Source organism: Marmota marmota, unplaced genomic scaffold (genome assembly GCF_001458135.2).
Source record: "Marmota marmota marmota unplaced genomic scaffold, marMar, whole genome shotgun sequence".
NCBI classification, from domain to species: Eukaryota; Metazoa; Chordata; class Mammalia; order Rodentia; family Sciuridae; genus Marmota; species Marmota marmota.
The window spans coordinates 496,096-514,847 of NW_026000141.1; the positions used below are offsets into that span (position 1 = coordinate 496,096).

Below are 18,752 nucleotides of genomic sequence, written 5' to 3' on the forward strand. Positions count from 1 at the left end.
GGTAGGAATAGCCCTATTTGCATGCCAAAATGGAAAAGGAGTCCTTCTAGGAGTTGAGTTCACCTACTCATGTGGGAAAAAAAGGAACTGGCATGAAATAAAAATAAACAGAAATATGTATTGCTTTTATAAAAATAAGAGTTAGTAGACCTCGTGACTTTGAGCATCCAGTTTGTAAGAAGACATTTTTCTGCTTTGACAGTTAAACACAATCTTCCATGCAAGTCCCACTCGGTCCTGAATTTCCCTCTGCTAAGCATCAAGTAGCTTGGATTTTATTGTTTTTGTTGGCACTTGGCATGAAAGAATTAAGATCTGCACTTTAGATTTGAACCACCGTGGGAGAAATCTAATGGAACACACTTTCTTAGAGTCAGTTTGTGAGCCTGTAATTGAAGATCTCTCTAGTGCTAAGCAGTGAGTAAGAATTCAAAATTCCCCTTTGCATGTTTGCTTCATAGAGCAGCACTTTCTCTTCTATGTTTTGTCTACTTCTGGTTTAAAATAAACTCCCAAATGTGGGCAACTTAAAGAAAATTGTTTCAGTACTCCATGGATAGGCCACTGTGCTCTCTTGTAAAAGAGTGGGGAGAAGTTCCTCCTTGAACATGTTTCTAACCTCCAGTCTTCATCTAATTCCCAAGCCCTGGGACTAGGAGGAAAATCTGAATGTGCTTATATTCAAGAGGCCTAATTCCAGAAAGCCAGGAAGACTGTGGCTGCCTCTTGGAGGAACAGGATGACACAGACATCCCTACTGAGAACAGTGGCAGAATGTAAACTGGAAAAGAGCTCTTGGGATCCTAGATCTATTTCTCATTGCAGAGGTGAGGTGATGGAGGCCAGGAGACAGGAGTGCAGACAAGAGGAAGAATGGAGAGCTTTGACTTTGGCTCTAGAACACCAGAAGCAGGAGCAACTCAAGTTCTCACCTTGACTTTAACTCTGCCTTTCCTTTTTCTAAGGCCACATCATCACCATCAAGGCCATGGTCCACAGAAGACATAGAAAATGATGCAGAGGATGAGGATGAGGATGAGGAGGAGGAGGAGGAGGAGGAGGAGGAAGAGGAGGAGAAAAGGACCAGAAATCTGTACATAATTGATTTTCTATTGGTTTCTCTTATTTATCCTTTCTTATGTAGAGATTCTGTAGATTTTACATGTTTCATCTTTCCCACTTTTTATGACTTTTCTAAAGGTGCTTTCCTCATCCAGATCTTTGAGGTACTTGGACCTTCAAAGTCTTAAATCTCTCTGAACCAACATTCTTAGTCTTGCCCTGGTTTCAACCACAGGCAACACCACTGAATCATGCTGAGCAATACTGCATAGCCATGCACTGAGCTTGAGTGTAGGGGGCTTCAGAAATATTGAGTTGTTGCCTGATGCATGAGACATAAACAATCTGTCTCTGTTCTAGTGACAATTGAATAGCTGGGTTCTTCTGTCTTTGCTGCTCTGAGCATGCATGAATGTATTCTTCCTTTCCTAGGTCAAGATTACACAATTGGAAAGTAGTTCCTGTAACATGAATTGTTTCCAGGGGTCCTCTCTTGATTTTAAATGTGGGCTCAATGCAGCAAAGGTGATAAAGCAGTTTAGGAAGAGGAAATTTGAGTGTGGAAATAATGGGAGGGAGAGCAGAGATCAAAATCCACATATGCTCCATTGCTTCCTTAAGTTTCTTTGTTGCACTTTATGCAATCCATCAGAAGCAATTAGAGCACTGAAGTGGCCCCAGTTGCATGTGACCATGGCCATGCAAGAGGAGATACAGTTTGATTAAAATCAGTGCAAAGAAGCCGTCTGAGGATAGAGCTACAGAGGGTAGGGCTGGAGGAGCAGGGTCCTTGCTCCACCCTGTGTCATCACATGTGCTGCTCCTCAGGGTCCGAGATGTGTGCTACTCAGCCTTTATACCCAAATGTCCTAGAGAACCCTTCCCATTGCCTCATGTTCACATCTAGGGAAGCAGCCTCAGAAGGTTGTGAAGGTGAATGTCTATGGGAATTTGCTCCTGAGGACATTCATAGACACTCTCTGCCCACAGACAACACCCTCAGCTGAAGGCAGCATACCAGCCTCAGTGCTCCCTGACCAGATCCCAGGAGACACCAGGGCCCAAATTCATCTTGCATATCCTGAGAATAATTGTGGTCCTGGACACTCTCTGTGCCCAGAAACTCATCCCAAGTGACCTTTTTTTTAAAATCTGATTCTATGTTATAGACTCCATAAAACACCAGTGAAAGAAGTGATTTTGGCCCCGGTACACAGGAGAGATGATACTTGTAGTGGACAGCACCTGGAATTAGCCTGCAACACTTGGAGAAGGAGCTGTTTTTGGTTCCAAAGACAAAACAGTCTATTATGTATAGAATTTACAGATTTATGTGTTCTTTGTTTAATAATTTTAATATTAGTACTTCTTGTTAAATTTTTATATAAAATTTATATTTCCTTGGTAATAGTTGTTTTTTAAATTCATTCTGCAAAATAAAACACACTAAACAGAGGTAGATGTTCCTGAGATAGATCTCAATGAATTACAAAGCAGTTACCCTGGTGACCCCCATCACTATCAGTCCTCTCCTCCTATACCCCTCAGTTTGCTTTTTAGGTTGTTTTTTCAGGTTGGTATTATAACATTCACTAAATTAATGATGTGGGTGATACAATAAAGAAATGAATAATTAAATTGAAAGCTAAATAAAATCCCAACTAAATTTCATAAGTGTTTAATTAATTGATCCATTTATTAGCTAACTAAATCTCCAGTCAAGACACCCAATATAAGAAAGAGCTGGGAAACACTTGGAAATTTTCATTTATGAAAATTGTGGTTTTTACAGTTTGTATCCTTTTCTCAATCAAGAAGATATTTTTTTTTTGTAAATCACATACATATAAAACAAGTTGGAAACATACATTATAAACTTGTACAAATGGCATTAAGTACATTAACTGACATGTTTCTCATTGGAAATAGGTTGGTTGCTGTATATATAGAGCGCATGAAAACTACTAAGATAATAATAAAGTCTAGACAAAATATAAATGTCTGCTCTGTGGTAACATATGAGCATCACTCCAATCTGAACATGCTAAAATTACATAATACATTAAAAACTATGTCTTAAAACTATATATTTTAATAAGAAATAAATTCAATAAAGAATGATAATACAGGGACTGGAGTTGTGGCTCAGTGGTAGAGTACTTACCTCACACATGTGAGGCCATGGGTTTGATCCTCAGCACCACATATAATAAATAGTGTGGTGAGCCGTTTCTGCCGTTTATGCAAATTATGGTCGCCATTACAAGATGGCGCTGGCTCTGCTGTGGTCTGTGATAAACAACTCCTTGTTTGGGAGAGTTGGCACATGACTTTTCATCACTCTATGAGAAAGCTCCACGTGGCTGCTTTGCATTGGGGCTTGAGATGCTTTATTAAGGCTGGGAGGGGCATCCGAGAGAGAGAACTGAAGAGGAGAACTGAGGAGAAGGACTGTCAGGGGCCTGAATAAACTGCTGAAAGAAGATTCCTGAGTGTTGCGTCTTCCTTGCGGGCAAGGGGGCGCTACAAGTGGTGCCGAGACCCGGGAACCAGAACTTTCAGCAGTCAGGGGGGTGCACCGTAGTCCCAGGTAAGTGGGATCCGCGATCAAAGCAGAGAATCGTCCCAAGTAAGTGGGACCCGCGACCAAAGTGGGGCAGCAGCTGCATTGTGTACTTTTGTTTTTACTTTCGCTTTTGTTTTCTGTGTGTCTCTTGTTGTGTCATTTTGTTTTTGTGTTTCTTGTGCTTCTTTTGTTGTTGTGTCATGGGTGCTGTGCCTTCCAGTCCGCTTCTTCTGGCCCTAGATGGCCTGTTACGTTCTAAAGGTCTGGAAGTNAGTTCTTCAATGGCCCTCTATAGTTTTACTTTGATCTATTCTGAGCATCTTCCACAGTGATTAGTCCATCTGAATCTTCATGTGAATGCTCCCAATTCAATTTGCTCTATTTTGCTCCTCCTTCTCTTTATCTTTCATTGAGTCTTTGCTTCAGGCCATTGTTTTACCTCCAGTTTCTGCCTCAAGCTCTTTAGCTGTAAATCCTCTGGGGCCAAAGATACTACCAAGAAAATTAAAATCTAGATATTTAAACTTTTTGAATTTTTTTACACAAATAGAGCACAGCTTTTTATTTCTCTGGTTGTAGATGATGCAGAGTCACTCCATTCATTAAATCATACCATACAAAGGGTTGTAATGTCTTTCTCATTCCACCATCTTGCCCCCACACACCCTCCCCTCCACCTCCTCTCCTCTGCTCAATCCAAAATTTCTCATTCTTCCCTTGACTCTCCCCCAGAATATTATGGACATGCTCCACTTATCAGAGAATATATTTGGCCTTTGGCTTTTTGGGATTGACTTATTTTGTTCCATGATATTCTCCAACTCTGTCCACTTACCTGTCAATGCTATAATTTCATTCTTCTTTAAGGATGAGTAATGTTCCATTCTGTGTATGTACCACAGTTTGTTTATACATTCAAATGTTGAAGAGCATATAGATTGTTTCCATGGTTTAGCTACTGTGAATTCAGCTGCTATGAACACTGATGTCACTGCATTACTATGGTGTGATTTTAAGTCTTTGGTGTATACACCTAAGAGTGGAAATGCTGGGTCAAATGGTGGTTCCATTAAAAGTTTTCTAAGGAATCTCCAATCTGCTTTCCAAAGTGGTCACACCATTTTGCAGTCACAAAAATCAGAATATTCTCTTACAGCACATTTAGTTTTTCTCATAAGTGAACAATAGTCCCCACATAATCAGGCAATTTTGCACACCTTTTATTTTTTGTACTGCCATTTAATGTGTGTACATGTCTTTCGGTATTCTGCTAATTTATTCCCCTGGCAGTCGCTAGAGGTGGTTGAAGATCCTTCAGAATTTAGACAGGATGCTCAAGAGCTTCTTGTCCTTCACTAGCTGCATCAGGTTTTCTGGGATTCTCATTTCCCCTGCCAGGCTCCATAGATAACTTCCCCGCAGATCAATCCTCCGCAGATCACTTCCCCCAATGCCTTGGCACCAATACCAGAGAGGAGGAATGGGCAGGGGCAATACCTGGACACTGTCTGCTGGGGACCCAGTGTGTCTCTCTGCACTAGCTCCTGTTCTGGGCCCAGAGCTGAGGCCTGTGGAAGCTGGCTTGTATATAAGCTACAGTGAAAGTTGAGGAATGTGTATGTACTCCAGTGTGTAGAGACACAGTGACATATGCCACAGTGGTTATGGTGGCCCAGCTGGGCAGACAGTCTTATCCCCTAGATGTATGCTAATAGAGGACTTGGTGATAGGAGACAAAATCTGCTGTTTAGGGCAATCCCTCCAGGAGAATCCCAATGTAGACCATGGGAGTTTGGGAATTGTCATGTCACCTGCTGCAGAGAATTACACACCTTTTGAAGAACAGCCCATGGTGCAAATCCTTTTCCTGGTAGGTAGAAAACAACATCAGTCATCACTTGAACATGAGGCCAGAACTGTGTGATTTGCCAGTCAGAAGGTCAAGGAGGCTCAGCATCGTGGATAATTTACATTTGGGAAGGAGCAAGAGCAGGGTTCCCTCCCAGTACTCTGCATGGGCATATGGTAAAGGTCCCATGTTTCCAGCTTTCCAGTATCAGACATTATCCCAAGAGTCCTATGTATGTCCCATTGGAGGAGATGAGGCTGTGGGTACAAGGTGAGTGTGACACTACTGCTACCTGAGGGCTCTAGTCCAATAATGTCTAATAATAATACTGTGAAAGCTGATTATGCAAAGTCTCCTAACAGCATTAAAATTAAAAATGCATACATAATTATTTTAATAATGTTATATAACCCACTGTATCAAAGACGTATCATTTCTACAAAGGTTAGATGAACACTTATTTATGATATAATTTATATTCTTTTTCTCATGTCATTTCTTTGAAATAGGTTTTATATATTTATGTTACATGTTAATTTGAACAGTAAAATTTTCTCAGAAACGTTTGATCTGTTTTCTATTTTCTCATTTACATTTTTAAGGTAGATTTACTTTACTAACCGAAGCATGATTGGTAATTTTCTAACCACTAAATTGTTAACAGAAATAATATTTACCCTTTGATATTTACAGCCAGATATGTAAATGTGATTTGTGTTTGTTAAAATAAATTCAACTTTGAAGGAAATGGATGTTTGTTTCAAAACTACTGTTTGAACAACTATCTTATGAAAGTCCATAATTTAAGTAGTATACTAACACAACACTTCTAAGTCTATGTAGTATAATTGTTTAAAATTTTTATTTCTTCTTTTTAGATATACATGACAGTAGAGTGGTTTTGGATATATATATATATAGAAAATTTACCATTCTTGTGGTTATACATGATGCAGAGTTACACTGGTTGTGTATTCATACATAGAGACAGAAGTTATGTAAATAATCTAATAGGGGATATAAAAAAGCAGTCTTTTTACTGTTCAATATTACAAGCCTCTGCTATTTTCACATTTATGTTCACAGAAATGCAGTGTTGATTTTAAGTGACTGTTTTCATCATCATGGTTTTACCATAAAGAAAATAAACTATGTGTTTGCAAAATCATGAAGATATTTTGGTGCCAGGTCATAATCACCAAACAGTGACCTGAGAAAGAAATGATCCTGATGATGAAGTGGATCTTAAATCAATTGGTGTGTCTCAGGTGGCTTCCATCCCTAGACACACATATGTTTTCCCAAGCAGCTCATGAACAAAATGTCCATGCTTTCATGAAGAGAGATTATTCATGTGGTCATGACAACATATTTCTACTCACAGAGATGACCTGCCTATAGCCAGGTGACAACAGCAGAATCCAACCCTGAGTTCTAATATGATGTTATTTCCTATTTGAAGCAGCCAGGTACCTCAGAGAAGATTGATGACATTAGACCTTTCATCATGGCAGACTGACATTAGTTCTCAGTGAAACATTCATTTACCCTTGAGGGAGCTTGTTTTCTTGCCTGCAGAGCTTTTGCCAAAACTGTTATCCATGAACTTAGTGAACACCTTAACCACCGTTTGGTATTCAACATGGGGCTTCTGAGCACAATGCTTATGTCACAGCCAATAAAGGGGAGCAATCAGCCATATTCCTGCCATTACTACTCTTACATTTCCCCAACATCCTAAAACACTAGGTCTGACAAAAAAGTTGACTGGCTTTTGAGGAGTCAAAGATGAATCTTGGTGACTGGTTACACCCATATCCAATACATGATGATATTTGTGGCATAGGAAGGATTCCTGGAGCTGGAATGAGGGCCTGGGACTGGGAGTGACTCCACTAGTGACTCGCTAGCACAATGTTTGCTTCCCATTTTAGTAATTCAACCCTTTATTGGTCTAGTGCAGAGGACTTTGTTCCAAACACAGGACACAAAAATGACTGCTCTAACCTGGGTCCAAGCCTCCCTTTTGCTACTCATGACAAGGAACATTAGACCAAGTTGGGGCTATTGGGTCATGATTGGTCCTGATAATCAGAGGAATTAAGTTGCCACTGCTGACTCAAAATAAGGAGGCAATATATGGAAAGAAGCATGTTCTCTCATCCTTCCTTGTACTGCAGTTAAGGTCAGAATACCAACACAATCCAACTCAGCAGGGCTATTGGTGCACCTATGTTTTCTGGAGTGAGGATTTGTGCATTCTACCTGACACTACTAGCTAGAGATCAACACTAGCCAAAGCATTTTTTGGTGGTCAAGGGATTTAGAATAGATAAGTGAGAAATTACCAATGATGATCACAGGAATTAGAATTCTAACGAGAAATATTTATTTTAATGTGAATATATTTGAATATGTTTTCCTTCCTCTGTCTGATTCTATTGTCCTCTAACATAGGTGTTTTAAAAATAGGTAACTATCCAAGCCCGGTGTCACATGCCTGTAATCCCAGCCACTCGGGAGACTGAGGCAGGAGGATTATGAGATCATAGAAGACTCAAGAAAAGCAAGGCATTAAGCTATTCAGTGAGACCCTGTCTCTAAATAAAACACAAGATAGGGCTGGGGATGTGACTCAGTAGTCTAGTGCACCTGAGTTCAATCCTCTGTTCAAAAGAATAAAAATAGTTAACATTTTACTTCAATATTTAATTTACAGGATATCATAGGTGGAGGAAAATGAACATACTTGAGGTCAAAAAGCGTATTGTATTCTCTTGCTTGGAAAAGATGCACATTTTTTTGGGGGGGGGCGTTGATGGATCATCTAATTAGATGTAGCCTGGATATCATAATTATCTTTAGGTGGAGAATGAGTGATCATGGAAGTGGCAATGAGTTTCCGGTTGACACAGGTGGAATATGGTGCCATTTTTAGTTAAAAATGTGTTAGCTTCGGTGTATTCCTAAAAATTGATCACATGTATATTTCTGGTAGTAGGAGGAATGCTTTCTATTGTATAAGCTATGGAGGATAGAAGTGAATCCCTTCAATCCTGTGACTCATGCCTGTATATGTGTATCTGTTGGGCCACTACATAGAGAGGAGGGGTCAGGTTGTTCACATGTCCTTGGATTCACCTCCAGCATGGTTCTGATGCTTCAACTCTTTCATAACCCAGAATACTAGGATGTCTGGCTCGATTTTTATTTTACCAAATGCAAGGAAAGAGTGGTGCTAGATGAGGCATCAGGGTATTTACCATGGAATTTAGCAGCCTAGAGCATCTTTCTGAGTATAGAATGGCCTTCCAGGTCCATGATTAGTCAGGTATGTTGTTGCTGCTGTGATGAAAATCTGACAAGAAAAAATTAGAGGAGGATTTTTTTTTTTGGACTCAGGTTTTGAAATTTGTTCATATATGGCCTTTTTGATTTCTCTGTTTCTAAACTGAGGCAAAATATCATGGCCTAATGACATAGAGAAGAAAAGCATCTTGAATCATGACAATCAGGAAGCAGAGAGACCTCAGTCTCTCAGAGAGACTAGGAACAAAATAGAAATCCCAAAGTCTCATCCCCAGTGACAACCTCATTCAGCCAGTCTACCTGTATATACTTACCACCTATATCATTGGATTAACCACTGATTAGTTTTCACCTCACCACCTCTTCATTTTTCCTCTCAAAATTCTTGCATTGCCTCACCCATGAGATTTATGGGACACCCTATATCCAAACCATAACAGTCCCTGAATGCCTTTGTGGGATATCACTCTTCATTGATTTCTGTCCTCAAATGCATGGCACAGCTGGGATCTCTGAGACCTCTCTCAGATTTTTGGGATAAGTGTGTGTTTGGTCAATATTCAAATTATGAATCCTCTGGGCATACTACTAATAGGAAGCCACTCAAATCAGCTGTGAGGACAAAAGAAGAGACAGGAGGTGGAGGTTCAGCATTCAAATTTCTTCAAGCTGCTTTGGGCAAAATATCATTCTTGCTCCCGTGACCTCTGGTTATAGTCATTTTCCAGATGTTGACCCCTTTGCCAGTCTTCCAACTCTACAGAGCTGTTTTTTTGTTTTGTTTTGTTTTAATCTGGGCCTAGTTCAGATGGGCTGTTGCCCTTTCATGTTCCTATCCATAGGCAGGGTGGCTCCCTGCTGAGAGACCACTGATGACAAGTGACTCAGCATAAGATCACCATGGGCCCTCACGTTCTTCGTAGTCCTCTCAGTAGCTCCAAGATGGACTTTGGTTTCATCTTTGGCATTTCATTTAATGTTCCTCTTATTGTTGACATGCTTTTATGCATTTCACAGTTATACATTGTTTACATAATCAACCACCTTCTTTTATGGATTTACCACCAATTTTAGTCTCAAACATTGTGTTTGACATACTTCATTCTGCAATGTACCATAAATAGCCACAATTATTTTTATTTTTTAATCATCCATGCTTTATTTGGCATGTTTAAAGTCACCACAATCCAGACCTGATGGACAAAACAAATTTAGGTCCTTTATTATCTGTGAAGTTCATCAGTGTCACAGTTTCCATGGCTGAGCTCTGAAAAATGAGCTGTCAAGGATTCCTCAATCAGGGAGAATCCTGCCTCTGAACCAAGGTGAATTCCAGGTTCAAGGCTCTGAATTGAGGCAGCTGAGAGTCAGTGTCACTCTGAGATTCTCCTCAGGGATCCTGTCCATTCTTCATGCAGGGAGAAGTGACCAAGTGCTCCCTTCCCTCATGCATGACCGCATAAGAAATTCTTCCTGGAAAGAAGGTATGAATGGCTGGAGGTGGGAGGAAATGCCAGAGAGGACTGTGCAGCCATCTTTGGAAGACCCTGGGTTAGAGAAGTCTTCCTAGGGATGACTTCTGGACAGTGATAAATAGTTTCCTGAGATTAGCAGGAGGCACATACAGTCAGGCTGGGAGAAGGAAACAGACTGTAGGAGCCCACATTTTCTCATACAATGCCCCCTCCTACAGCACCTGGACCTTAGAGTTTTCTCCCTAAGGAAATTCAACCAGCATTGTCTGCCATGTTTACACATACAATCAGCCTCCTTCAGTGCATTTCCCAGTGGGTGTGCCTTGGCTCTTGCCAGTGTCCTGGGGGTGACCCTGTGTTTGTCTGACCCTCAGAATGTAGTCATTGCAACAACGGACACAGTTTAAACTCTTCTGATGTCCTTTCATGGACTGAATTTGGACTCCTCCTGTTCACCCCCAGGGCTGGCCTCACTCTGCCTATGCAACCCCAGCTTCTCTCCTAGCTTCCTCTGAATGCCCCTCCACTGCCCCTTGCTGGTTAAGGATTCACAGAGTAGCAGCCCCCCTCCTGAGGACCCCAAATCTTCTGTCATTGAAGAGCCTATTGTTAGGATGACAAGCCTCACTCTGTGCCAGTTGTGCCAAAATGTACCCTGTCCTGTGTCCCAGATTGGTGGCATTGACAGTGCATGAGGAGTCATGGCAGGTCAAGTTTCTGTTACCAAGTGCTTTGTTTCTGTTATAAGAGAATCCATCAAACCCAAGCCTATCTCCTCACATGCAATAGGGTAGAGAAATTGTGTGAAACTTTGTGTGGATGCAGGCTTCTTAGGTATTGAGAAACTAAGACTCATATGTTCCATCTTATGTAATCACATATAATGACAGACTTCTGCCAATGTGCTGATTTCTACATGTATTTTATCCTTTTTTTAGGTTCCTCACTGCTCCTCTAGCAGATTCCATTGTGATTGGTTTATTTTTTTCCCATCATACCACTTTGGTTACCTTTCATATCCTTTTATCTATATTTTAAATTTATTTTCATAGTGGTTTCTATTTGCTTTACATCAATACCAACATAGTTTGCAATGATGCTGAGTTCTATTACCATGTTCCCTTTCCTCCTACCCTCATCTGTCCCTTCTTGTTTATGATGCTGTTGTCAAAGTCTGATGTGCATACTGGAATTTTTTGATCATTTCCATTATTGATTCAAACTATGAACATTTCTCTCCTGTTTTTAATTCTTATGGCAATATGTTAGAAACTAAAATACAATCATTGTTAGGATTTATGTTCAACTACTTAAGTACCTTTAGCAGAGATATTAATTCTTCAGGTTCTCAAGTTCCCATCTCTTACCCTTCTTAAGTCTTAGGACTCCCCTCAGTATTTCATGCTGGGCAGGACTACTAGAACAAAATGTGCTCTGTAACTTTTCCATTTGTGGTGGTCAGCTCTTCTTCACTGTAACCATTATACCTGACAGGAACAAGTTAGTGGAGGGCAGATTAATTTTTGGCTTGTAGCTTCACAGGTCTCCATGAGCTTCTGACTCTATCATAGAAACAACATGATAGAAGGTCATGGGGGAATATGTAGAAGATTAAAACTAGACCCTTATTTCTCACATTGCACAAAAATCAACTAAAAATATATCAAAGGGCAATGGTGAGCCATTTCCAAGGATGTAGAGCAGCAGCAGCAGTCTAGGTCACAAGGAGAACAGGGGCGGAGCCTGCCAGGGCGCCATCAGGGCAGGACAAGATCTCTGAGCAGGTGCCATTGACATTGCCTTTGCAATGCCCCCACACTTCTGTGCCAATATGAGAATAGTCATGGTGGCCTTGCTCAGGAGATGCAGCTTGCATGCGCAGGGCATGTTCCCCTCTTAAAAGAGCAGGAAACTGTGGTGCGGGCAGGTGTGCATAATGAAGCATCGGCACCAGGCCTGCTGTCAGCTCTGGGGCCGCCATGGGCATGGATGGCCCTAGGCACCCACTGAGCAGTTGGGACCAGGCTTCCTGGCATGAGGACAACCAGTCTCTGCTGCTGGGAGCTGTGGTGGGCAGGCTCCTGAACATAGGCGGTGAAAGCGGTCCTGCAGGCAGAGTGGTGTGGGCATGGCTCCAGGCAAATTGGTGAGCCTAGCTCTGCTTGTTGCCTCAGATCTGGCTCCTGCTGGGCTTTGTGCTGGCCTCATAGGCTTGTCCTGCCCCATGCTTCAGAGCTGAAACCAGTGGGTCAGTTGTGCTGCAGCAGCCTGGGGGGATGCTGGTGGTGGCAAAAGAATCCCAGGCCTACAGGGCACAAGAAGATGTCTGTGGGGAACAGCAATGGCCACAAGGCTTGGCCCAGTTGGCAGCCTCGCATGACAGGAAACTTCTCTTTGTGGGAGTCATGATCACCCAGAAATACTTCAGACTCCTACTGTGGTCACCTTCAGAATATGACCTAAGACAATTTTCTGGGAAAGTGGAGTTTTTCTCTACTATGTGTCTGTACCATCTGTACCATTTCCAATTGTGCCACTATGGGGTGTGGATGGCACTTACCCACTCCAGAAGAATTTTATGATGCTCAAGTATATGCATGAGCACTGCTTGGACAGTGATCTGGAAGCAGATGATGATTTTGACATCAACAGAGATCATCTGAAGAGATTCCTGAGGAGTTTGAATATCAGTGAGCCCCTGCTTCTCAGGCAGACAGGACAGAGCACTACAGAAATGTTTTGGGTCTTATAAGATGCATCAGCTTTTTTTAAACGAGAATTCTGAAAAGAACAAGAAGGGATACATCTGAGATCTCCAGAACAGTAAGATTCACTAAGCTATCATGTTCAACCTGAACAAAAACCCAAGCTACCAGTACAAACTGCACAGCTACATTCTCAGTCACCAAATTGCAGAGCAGCAGCATCACACAATACAATTCCACTGAGAAATCATCCTAATGAGCAAATACAGCAACACAGAGATGCATAAGACGGACCAACATCTGGGAATCCCTGCTTTCTTCATGAGATTTCAGTCCTGCCCTCAAGAGGAAGTTCTGCAATGGGAATTTATGACTGGCAATAATTTGTTTTTGGCTGTGGACCATTAGCCAACCTGCACCCCTCCCTCCTAAGAAGAATGTACTCCAAACAGATGGAAGCCTTGAATGACATCTTCATGTAGGTAATGGAAATGATCAAGGCCACCACCAAGAGCTGGGAATGCATCATGGACTTCAAGGAGGTCTGGTGTGGCTATTGTCCTGTGGTGAATCCCATGTATGAGGCAGAGTACATTCTGAACCTGCTGCTTCTACATAAGAGGTATAAAGGGGCTGGGGATGTGGCTCAAGCGGTAGTGCGCTCGCCTGGCATGCATGCGGCGCGGGTTCCATCCTCAGCACCACATACAAACAAGGATGTTGTGTCCGCCGAAAACTAAGAAATAAATATTGAAATTCTCTCTCTCTCTCTCTCTCTCTCTCTCTCTCTCTCTCTCTCTCTTTAAAAAAAAAGAAGTATAAAGGAAATAAGATGTCAGTTCCTTTGAGGAGGCATGCAGACCTACAGCAGATTTACAGCAAGGTTCAGTTAGTGGAGCATGAGGAACTAGACACTCAGGAGCTGGCCAACAGAACTAACCAGAAGTTTGGATACCTATCCTTTCTCTCCAATTCCCTGAAGTAGCTTGTTCCTTTCCAGTTCTCTGGATCCAAGAACAAATGCAAAGAGCCCAAATATGAAAATGTCATATCCTGATGCCATTATCTGGACATTTTGACATGTTTGTGAGGTTTCTGGGAAACTTGGGGAAGACATGTCCCACCCCAAATCTGCACGCCAAAGTGGTTGTACTACTTTTTAATTCTGACTCCAACCTTGATAAGGCCAAAATACTGGAACTGATGAGAGATTATAGCAGTAAGTACCCTAAAGATGATATGAAGATTTTTCCTGTGTCTATAGAATTTTCAATCGCTCTTGCCCTCAGGGTGGGATCTTTCAATTTAATAACAAATATTTACACTTCTTCTGTGCAGTTGACCTGGTGTTTATCATGAAACTCCTGCAACATTGTTGAGCAAATAGAGTTTGGGGCCAACAAACACATTCCCCAATCATCTTTAGACAGTTATGATTGAAAGATTATTTATGGTGGGAAAGTTCCCAGGAACAACCATTATTCCTTTTACTTAAAAAACTGGCTTCTGTAGAAACTATGGGTTTGGCATTACTTATACCTGTAAGGGACATCTTGTCTGAGTGGGTGGCAATTTCCATCCAAGGCTGGGGCTGAAAGATGTGAACATCTTCAACACAGTTCTCTAGGCAGGTTTGAGGATGTTCAGAAGCCAGGAAGTAGGAGTAGCACATGTCCAACACACTGTCTTCCATGACACCAATCTGGATCCCAAACAATACAAAGTGTGCTTGGAGTCCAAAGTATCATCACATGGTTCCATGCTGCAGTTAGCATAAATGGGACTGGAGAAAAATGATCCAAGTTACAGTCAAAGCAGCCAGCCTGATGTCCAGCTCTCCTGGAAAAAAAATGGTGTTTTTTTTTATTATCTATTTAAAAAAATTGTATGAACAGCTTTTGAAGTCCATGCAAGGATAGAATTTCTAAGTAGTTTTCTTACATAGGACTCCTTTAATAATGAGTTTTGTGAACAAAATTGTGGTTAGTGTTTGCCTTTGAACACATCTTCCTTTGAACATTATGTAGCAGACCAGCTTAATTCTTATTTGAAAGTCTTGGATTATTTTTTTTATTTCCTTCCAGGTCTCTTCAATCCTATGGCAGAAAACATGAACATTCTCATGAAGTATTATTGGAAAAAAAAGAAACACTGTAAAATTCTGTTTTGTTAACATTGCACAGTTTCTAACTTTTGTCTCTTTTTACAAGTTTTTTTAAAGTCATCTCAAGTTCTATAGCAGGAAGTTGAGCAGGGAGGGCAGGCAGAAGCGTCCCTGATGTTGCAGTCTGGCCTCATGGCAGTGTTGAGATGGTTAAACCTTTAAGATCTGGGGCTTGTGGAAGGTCTCCGGTCACAGATGGTGTGCCCTTCAAGGGGATATGGAATCCCCGTTCCTCTCTCTTTTTCTCTTTCCCTTACCTGCCATGAGGTGAGCAGATCCTCTCTACCATATGCTGCCCAATATGATGGACTGCCTTATTTCAGGGCCAAAGTGATGGAGTCAACTGATCATGGACCAAAATATCCATACCTGAGAGGCAGAAGACACCTTTTATGCATATAAGTTGATTATTTCTGGTGTTTGTTAGAATGATGGAAAGCTAACCCTGCAGGAATGCAGAACCAGAGTTTTATCCCTGCATCCCTCCTCCTGTAACCACCCCTGCAGCCTTCCACTGGATATCCAGCCTCCCCCATGAAGAAGAGCTTCAACACTTTCTGACTTTCAGCTCCCAAGGCTGGTGTCTGTTGCCCTCTTTTAGACTTTCCCTGTCACATTGCATTCTAAGCAGTTGGATGGGGAGTTTGAAGTTACATAATTTAAATTTCCCCAAAACCAGCATCCAGTTTTGGGATGTTTTCATCTAAGGTGTATTAAAATGACTGGTCCTCTCAGGTCTCTAGCTGGCACTGGTAAAGTCCCAGGACACAGACTTTATACAAATCTGCTGTGTGTCTTAGGAAAGAGAACTCCCTCTGTGTACCTCCATTAAGTCATGAATATAAGGAACTAGAATATCCATGCCAGGTCATTGAGTCTGTGATACCATATTCTACTAGAGGAGAAGAGTCTCTTCAAATCCCTTAGGAGAGCAAGGTAGGGGATACCTCAGCCTCCAAATATTACCAGAGGAGGGTGCTTAAGATCTTGGAGGCCTCTCCAAGGGCACTTGGATCTACAGAGCTATCCCCTGAGAATTCTGACACTCAGAACTATTGTTATGTCTCCAGAACAATACTTAGTCATCCTCTGTTTCAGAATCCCCAGTTCCCCACTCTGCAGTGGGACAATCACATGAGATGAGAGGAACCATTGGGAATGAAAAGGAGCAGGAAGCTGAGGACACCTGGGCCTAGGAAGGATGAGTACCCTATAGCCTCAGGCAGAGTCTCTGAGGCCTGTGAGTAGAAATCAGGCAGCCAGAGGCTAGAGCAAGTCCTTCTGATTTGGCAGCAACTGGAAGGGCATACCTAACCCTTTTCCCCAAGAGAGACAAGCCTGGCTCCAGGGACACTGAGAAAAGGGCCAGCTAAACCAAGACTCTTCTGTCATTGCCAGAATTCACCTCTCAGTGTATGTCAGTCTAGAGCAGGGGAGGGTATGGGCATCTAGAGGTGCAGCTGCAACAGCGGCTCCCTGAGGAATTCCCAGGATCCAGCCAGACTTGGATTTCCAAATTTCTGAGTGTGAGGATGAGGTCTGTGACATGAGACACCTGCTGCAGGTGCAGGAGCTGTTGGGGGGAGGGGAGTTGAGGATGCACATTGGTATAGCTGGGGATGCTATGTTTAGGGACAGTTTTTCCTCCCTGATTCCTGGTACAATCCCTGGGGGAAACCACAGCTTCTGGGTCCTGAGTAGTGAAATAGTCATGCCCATATGGTGGTGCTGTGGAAGGAACAGCTGCAGCTCAGACTACTAGGATGGAACCCGCCACCAGTCCCCAGGTTGTGAGGAGTCCCAGGCCAGAGGCAGGGGTGAGACATGCAACCCAACAGGAGAGAAGCTGAACTGGCTCAGAGAACTCCCAGGGGCTCTCCCCTGAACTCTGCATGATATCTTTTAGGACACTTTGTTCATCTACAAGGTCAGTGACATGTGGGGTTTATTAGCCTTCATCACCAGGCCTGGTCCTCAGAAAAGGAGAAAACAACATTATGGAATGGAGAGATCCAGCCTGGAGATCATGACAGCTGATCTGATGAGTTGAGGCAAATTATTCAGTCATGATCACCATCCTTGTCTTTATCTCATTCTTCCTTCTTATCATGATCATCATTGAGTCATTTGAAAGTTACTTGAGATTGAATGATCAAAATTCATCAACTATACCAGGATGTTTCTGGGAGTGGAGAAGACACTAGTAATAATTATGTGATTACAACAAAATTAGGAATATCTGGAAACCCCAGGATGTAGGTCTAGAGCTCTTCTGCATAGAGCCCCACTGGTCTAGAGTGGTTCTGTGGAACTATTGCCCTAACAGATTAGGTTTGAGATTAAATAACTTGGCAGGTATTCAGAAAGACTGAACCTGACCCTAGCACTCTCTGCCATGACTCTGTGTTTATGTTCCCATGGCCTCCCTACAATTCTTCAAGAAGACCAAATAGGTAAGCATTTCCCTCAGATCACCCCAGATGGAGGGAGTTCTCATGCAAGGTCATTTTAACAATCTCTTGACTCTTGGGGACTTTGAACAAAAAAAAATGTTTTTGAGAAAGAAGCAACCTTCCCAGACCATGTCAGTGCTACTTTGGGAATCATCCAATCTCATATGTGTGAGGGATCCAGGTTGATTTAGAACTGTTCTTCATCCATATCTCATTGAGGCGGCTCTAGTAGGAGCTTTGATTCAAGGTCATGAAATGTGGCTTCTTTAGAGCGGTAGAAACCCATCCTGAAGCGGGGATGAAGACTGAGGTTTCTGTGAGATCTCAAGAAGTTAGACAGCAGCAGGGAAATGTTCTGGAGATGAGGTGGGAGACAGCAAAACTGGACCAGGAATGACAGAGCCCCTGGTGAAGAAGCTCATGTGTCATAAAGAAAGGGCAAAGTCCACTAACATTATGTTGTGTCATTAAATGTCAGTGGGCATTACAAGTGGACAGTGACTATGTCATCCATACTCCTAGAAGCTCAAATTTCTAGTTGGCTTGAAAACTTTGTTTTGGACCTATGTGTTGGGAAATACAGGCTGGGAGTCATGAGTACTGTGGGATGAAGGATATGGGTGTCTCCTGTCCATACCTGGTGGAGGATATTCTCCTGGTGCCTTTGCAGGTCTCACAGTGGGGTTGGGAGAGTCACCCAGTTCAACTTAGTAGGAGCTGCTGCTCTGCTTCTTCATTCCCCAGGGGCCCCAAACAGCCACTTGCTTCCCTTCCTCCAGGCCAGAGCAGCCACTTTACTGTCCCTCCTCTGCAGCCCCAGAGTCCCCTCCCTAGGGCTCCCGGACACCCACCATGCTATTCTGGGCTATGACTTTTGGTGTAGAGAAAGCCAGTCTCCTTCCCCCTTCTGACTCTGAGAACTTTGTCTCAGCCCAGGGCCCATCAGCTACTGGCCCCTCACATTCTTCCTTGTATATTGAGGAACTTGCCCAAAATAGACCTGCCCTGTGTGGTGGGGATGTTACTCCCTAGGGTCAATATAGGTATGAATTTGGCACAGAGATGGGAGAAGATGGGTGGGATTAGGTCTGGATCTGCTGCCTTTGGGCTATGTGGAGCCTGAGCAGACTGTGTATGTCTCTCAAGGTCATCTGTGAAATAGGCAATCA

At 42.5% G+C, this 18,752-nt stretch overlaps 1 protein-coding gene, 1 pseudogene and 1 gene segment (V, D, J or C); all 3 read left to right on the forward strand.

Moving 5' to 3' along the window:
- The window catches only part of LOC107159025 (immunoglobulin lambda-1 light chain-like), a 738,922-nt gene that overhangs the window by 462,525 nt on the left and 257,645 nt on the right, over positions 1-18,752 (forward strand). For 7 of the 39 annotated variants that reach the window (XM_048785823.1, XM_048785821.1, XM_048785815.1 and 4 more), the window contains exon 4: positions 8,709-8,716. The exons of 29 other annotated variants lie outside the window; for them this stretch is intronic. In XM_048785823.1, coding sequence (XP_048641780.1) covers positions 8,709-8,716 — 8 coding nt within the window. Of the gene's footprint in view, positions 1-8,366; positions 8,376-8,708; positions 8,717-15,816; positions 15,826-18,752 lie in introns of all 39 variants that reach the window. 3 more of the 39 variants (XM_048785816.1, XM_048785827.1, XM_048785820.1) reach the window with 2 other exon arrangements.
- Positions 1-18,752, forward strand: part of LOC107159024 — a 587,419-nt gene that overhangs the window by 316,649 nt on the left and 252,018 nt on the right.
- LOC107159028 lies at positions 12,241-15,691 on the forward strand (annotated as a pseudogene).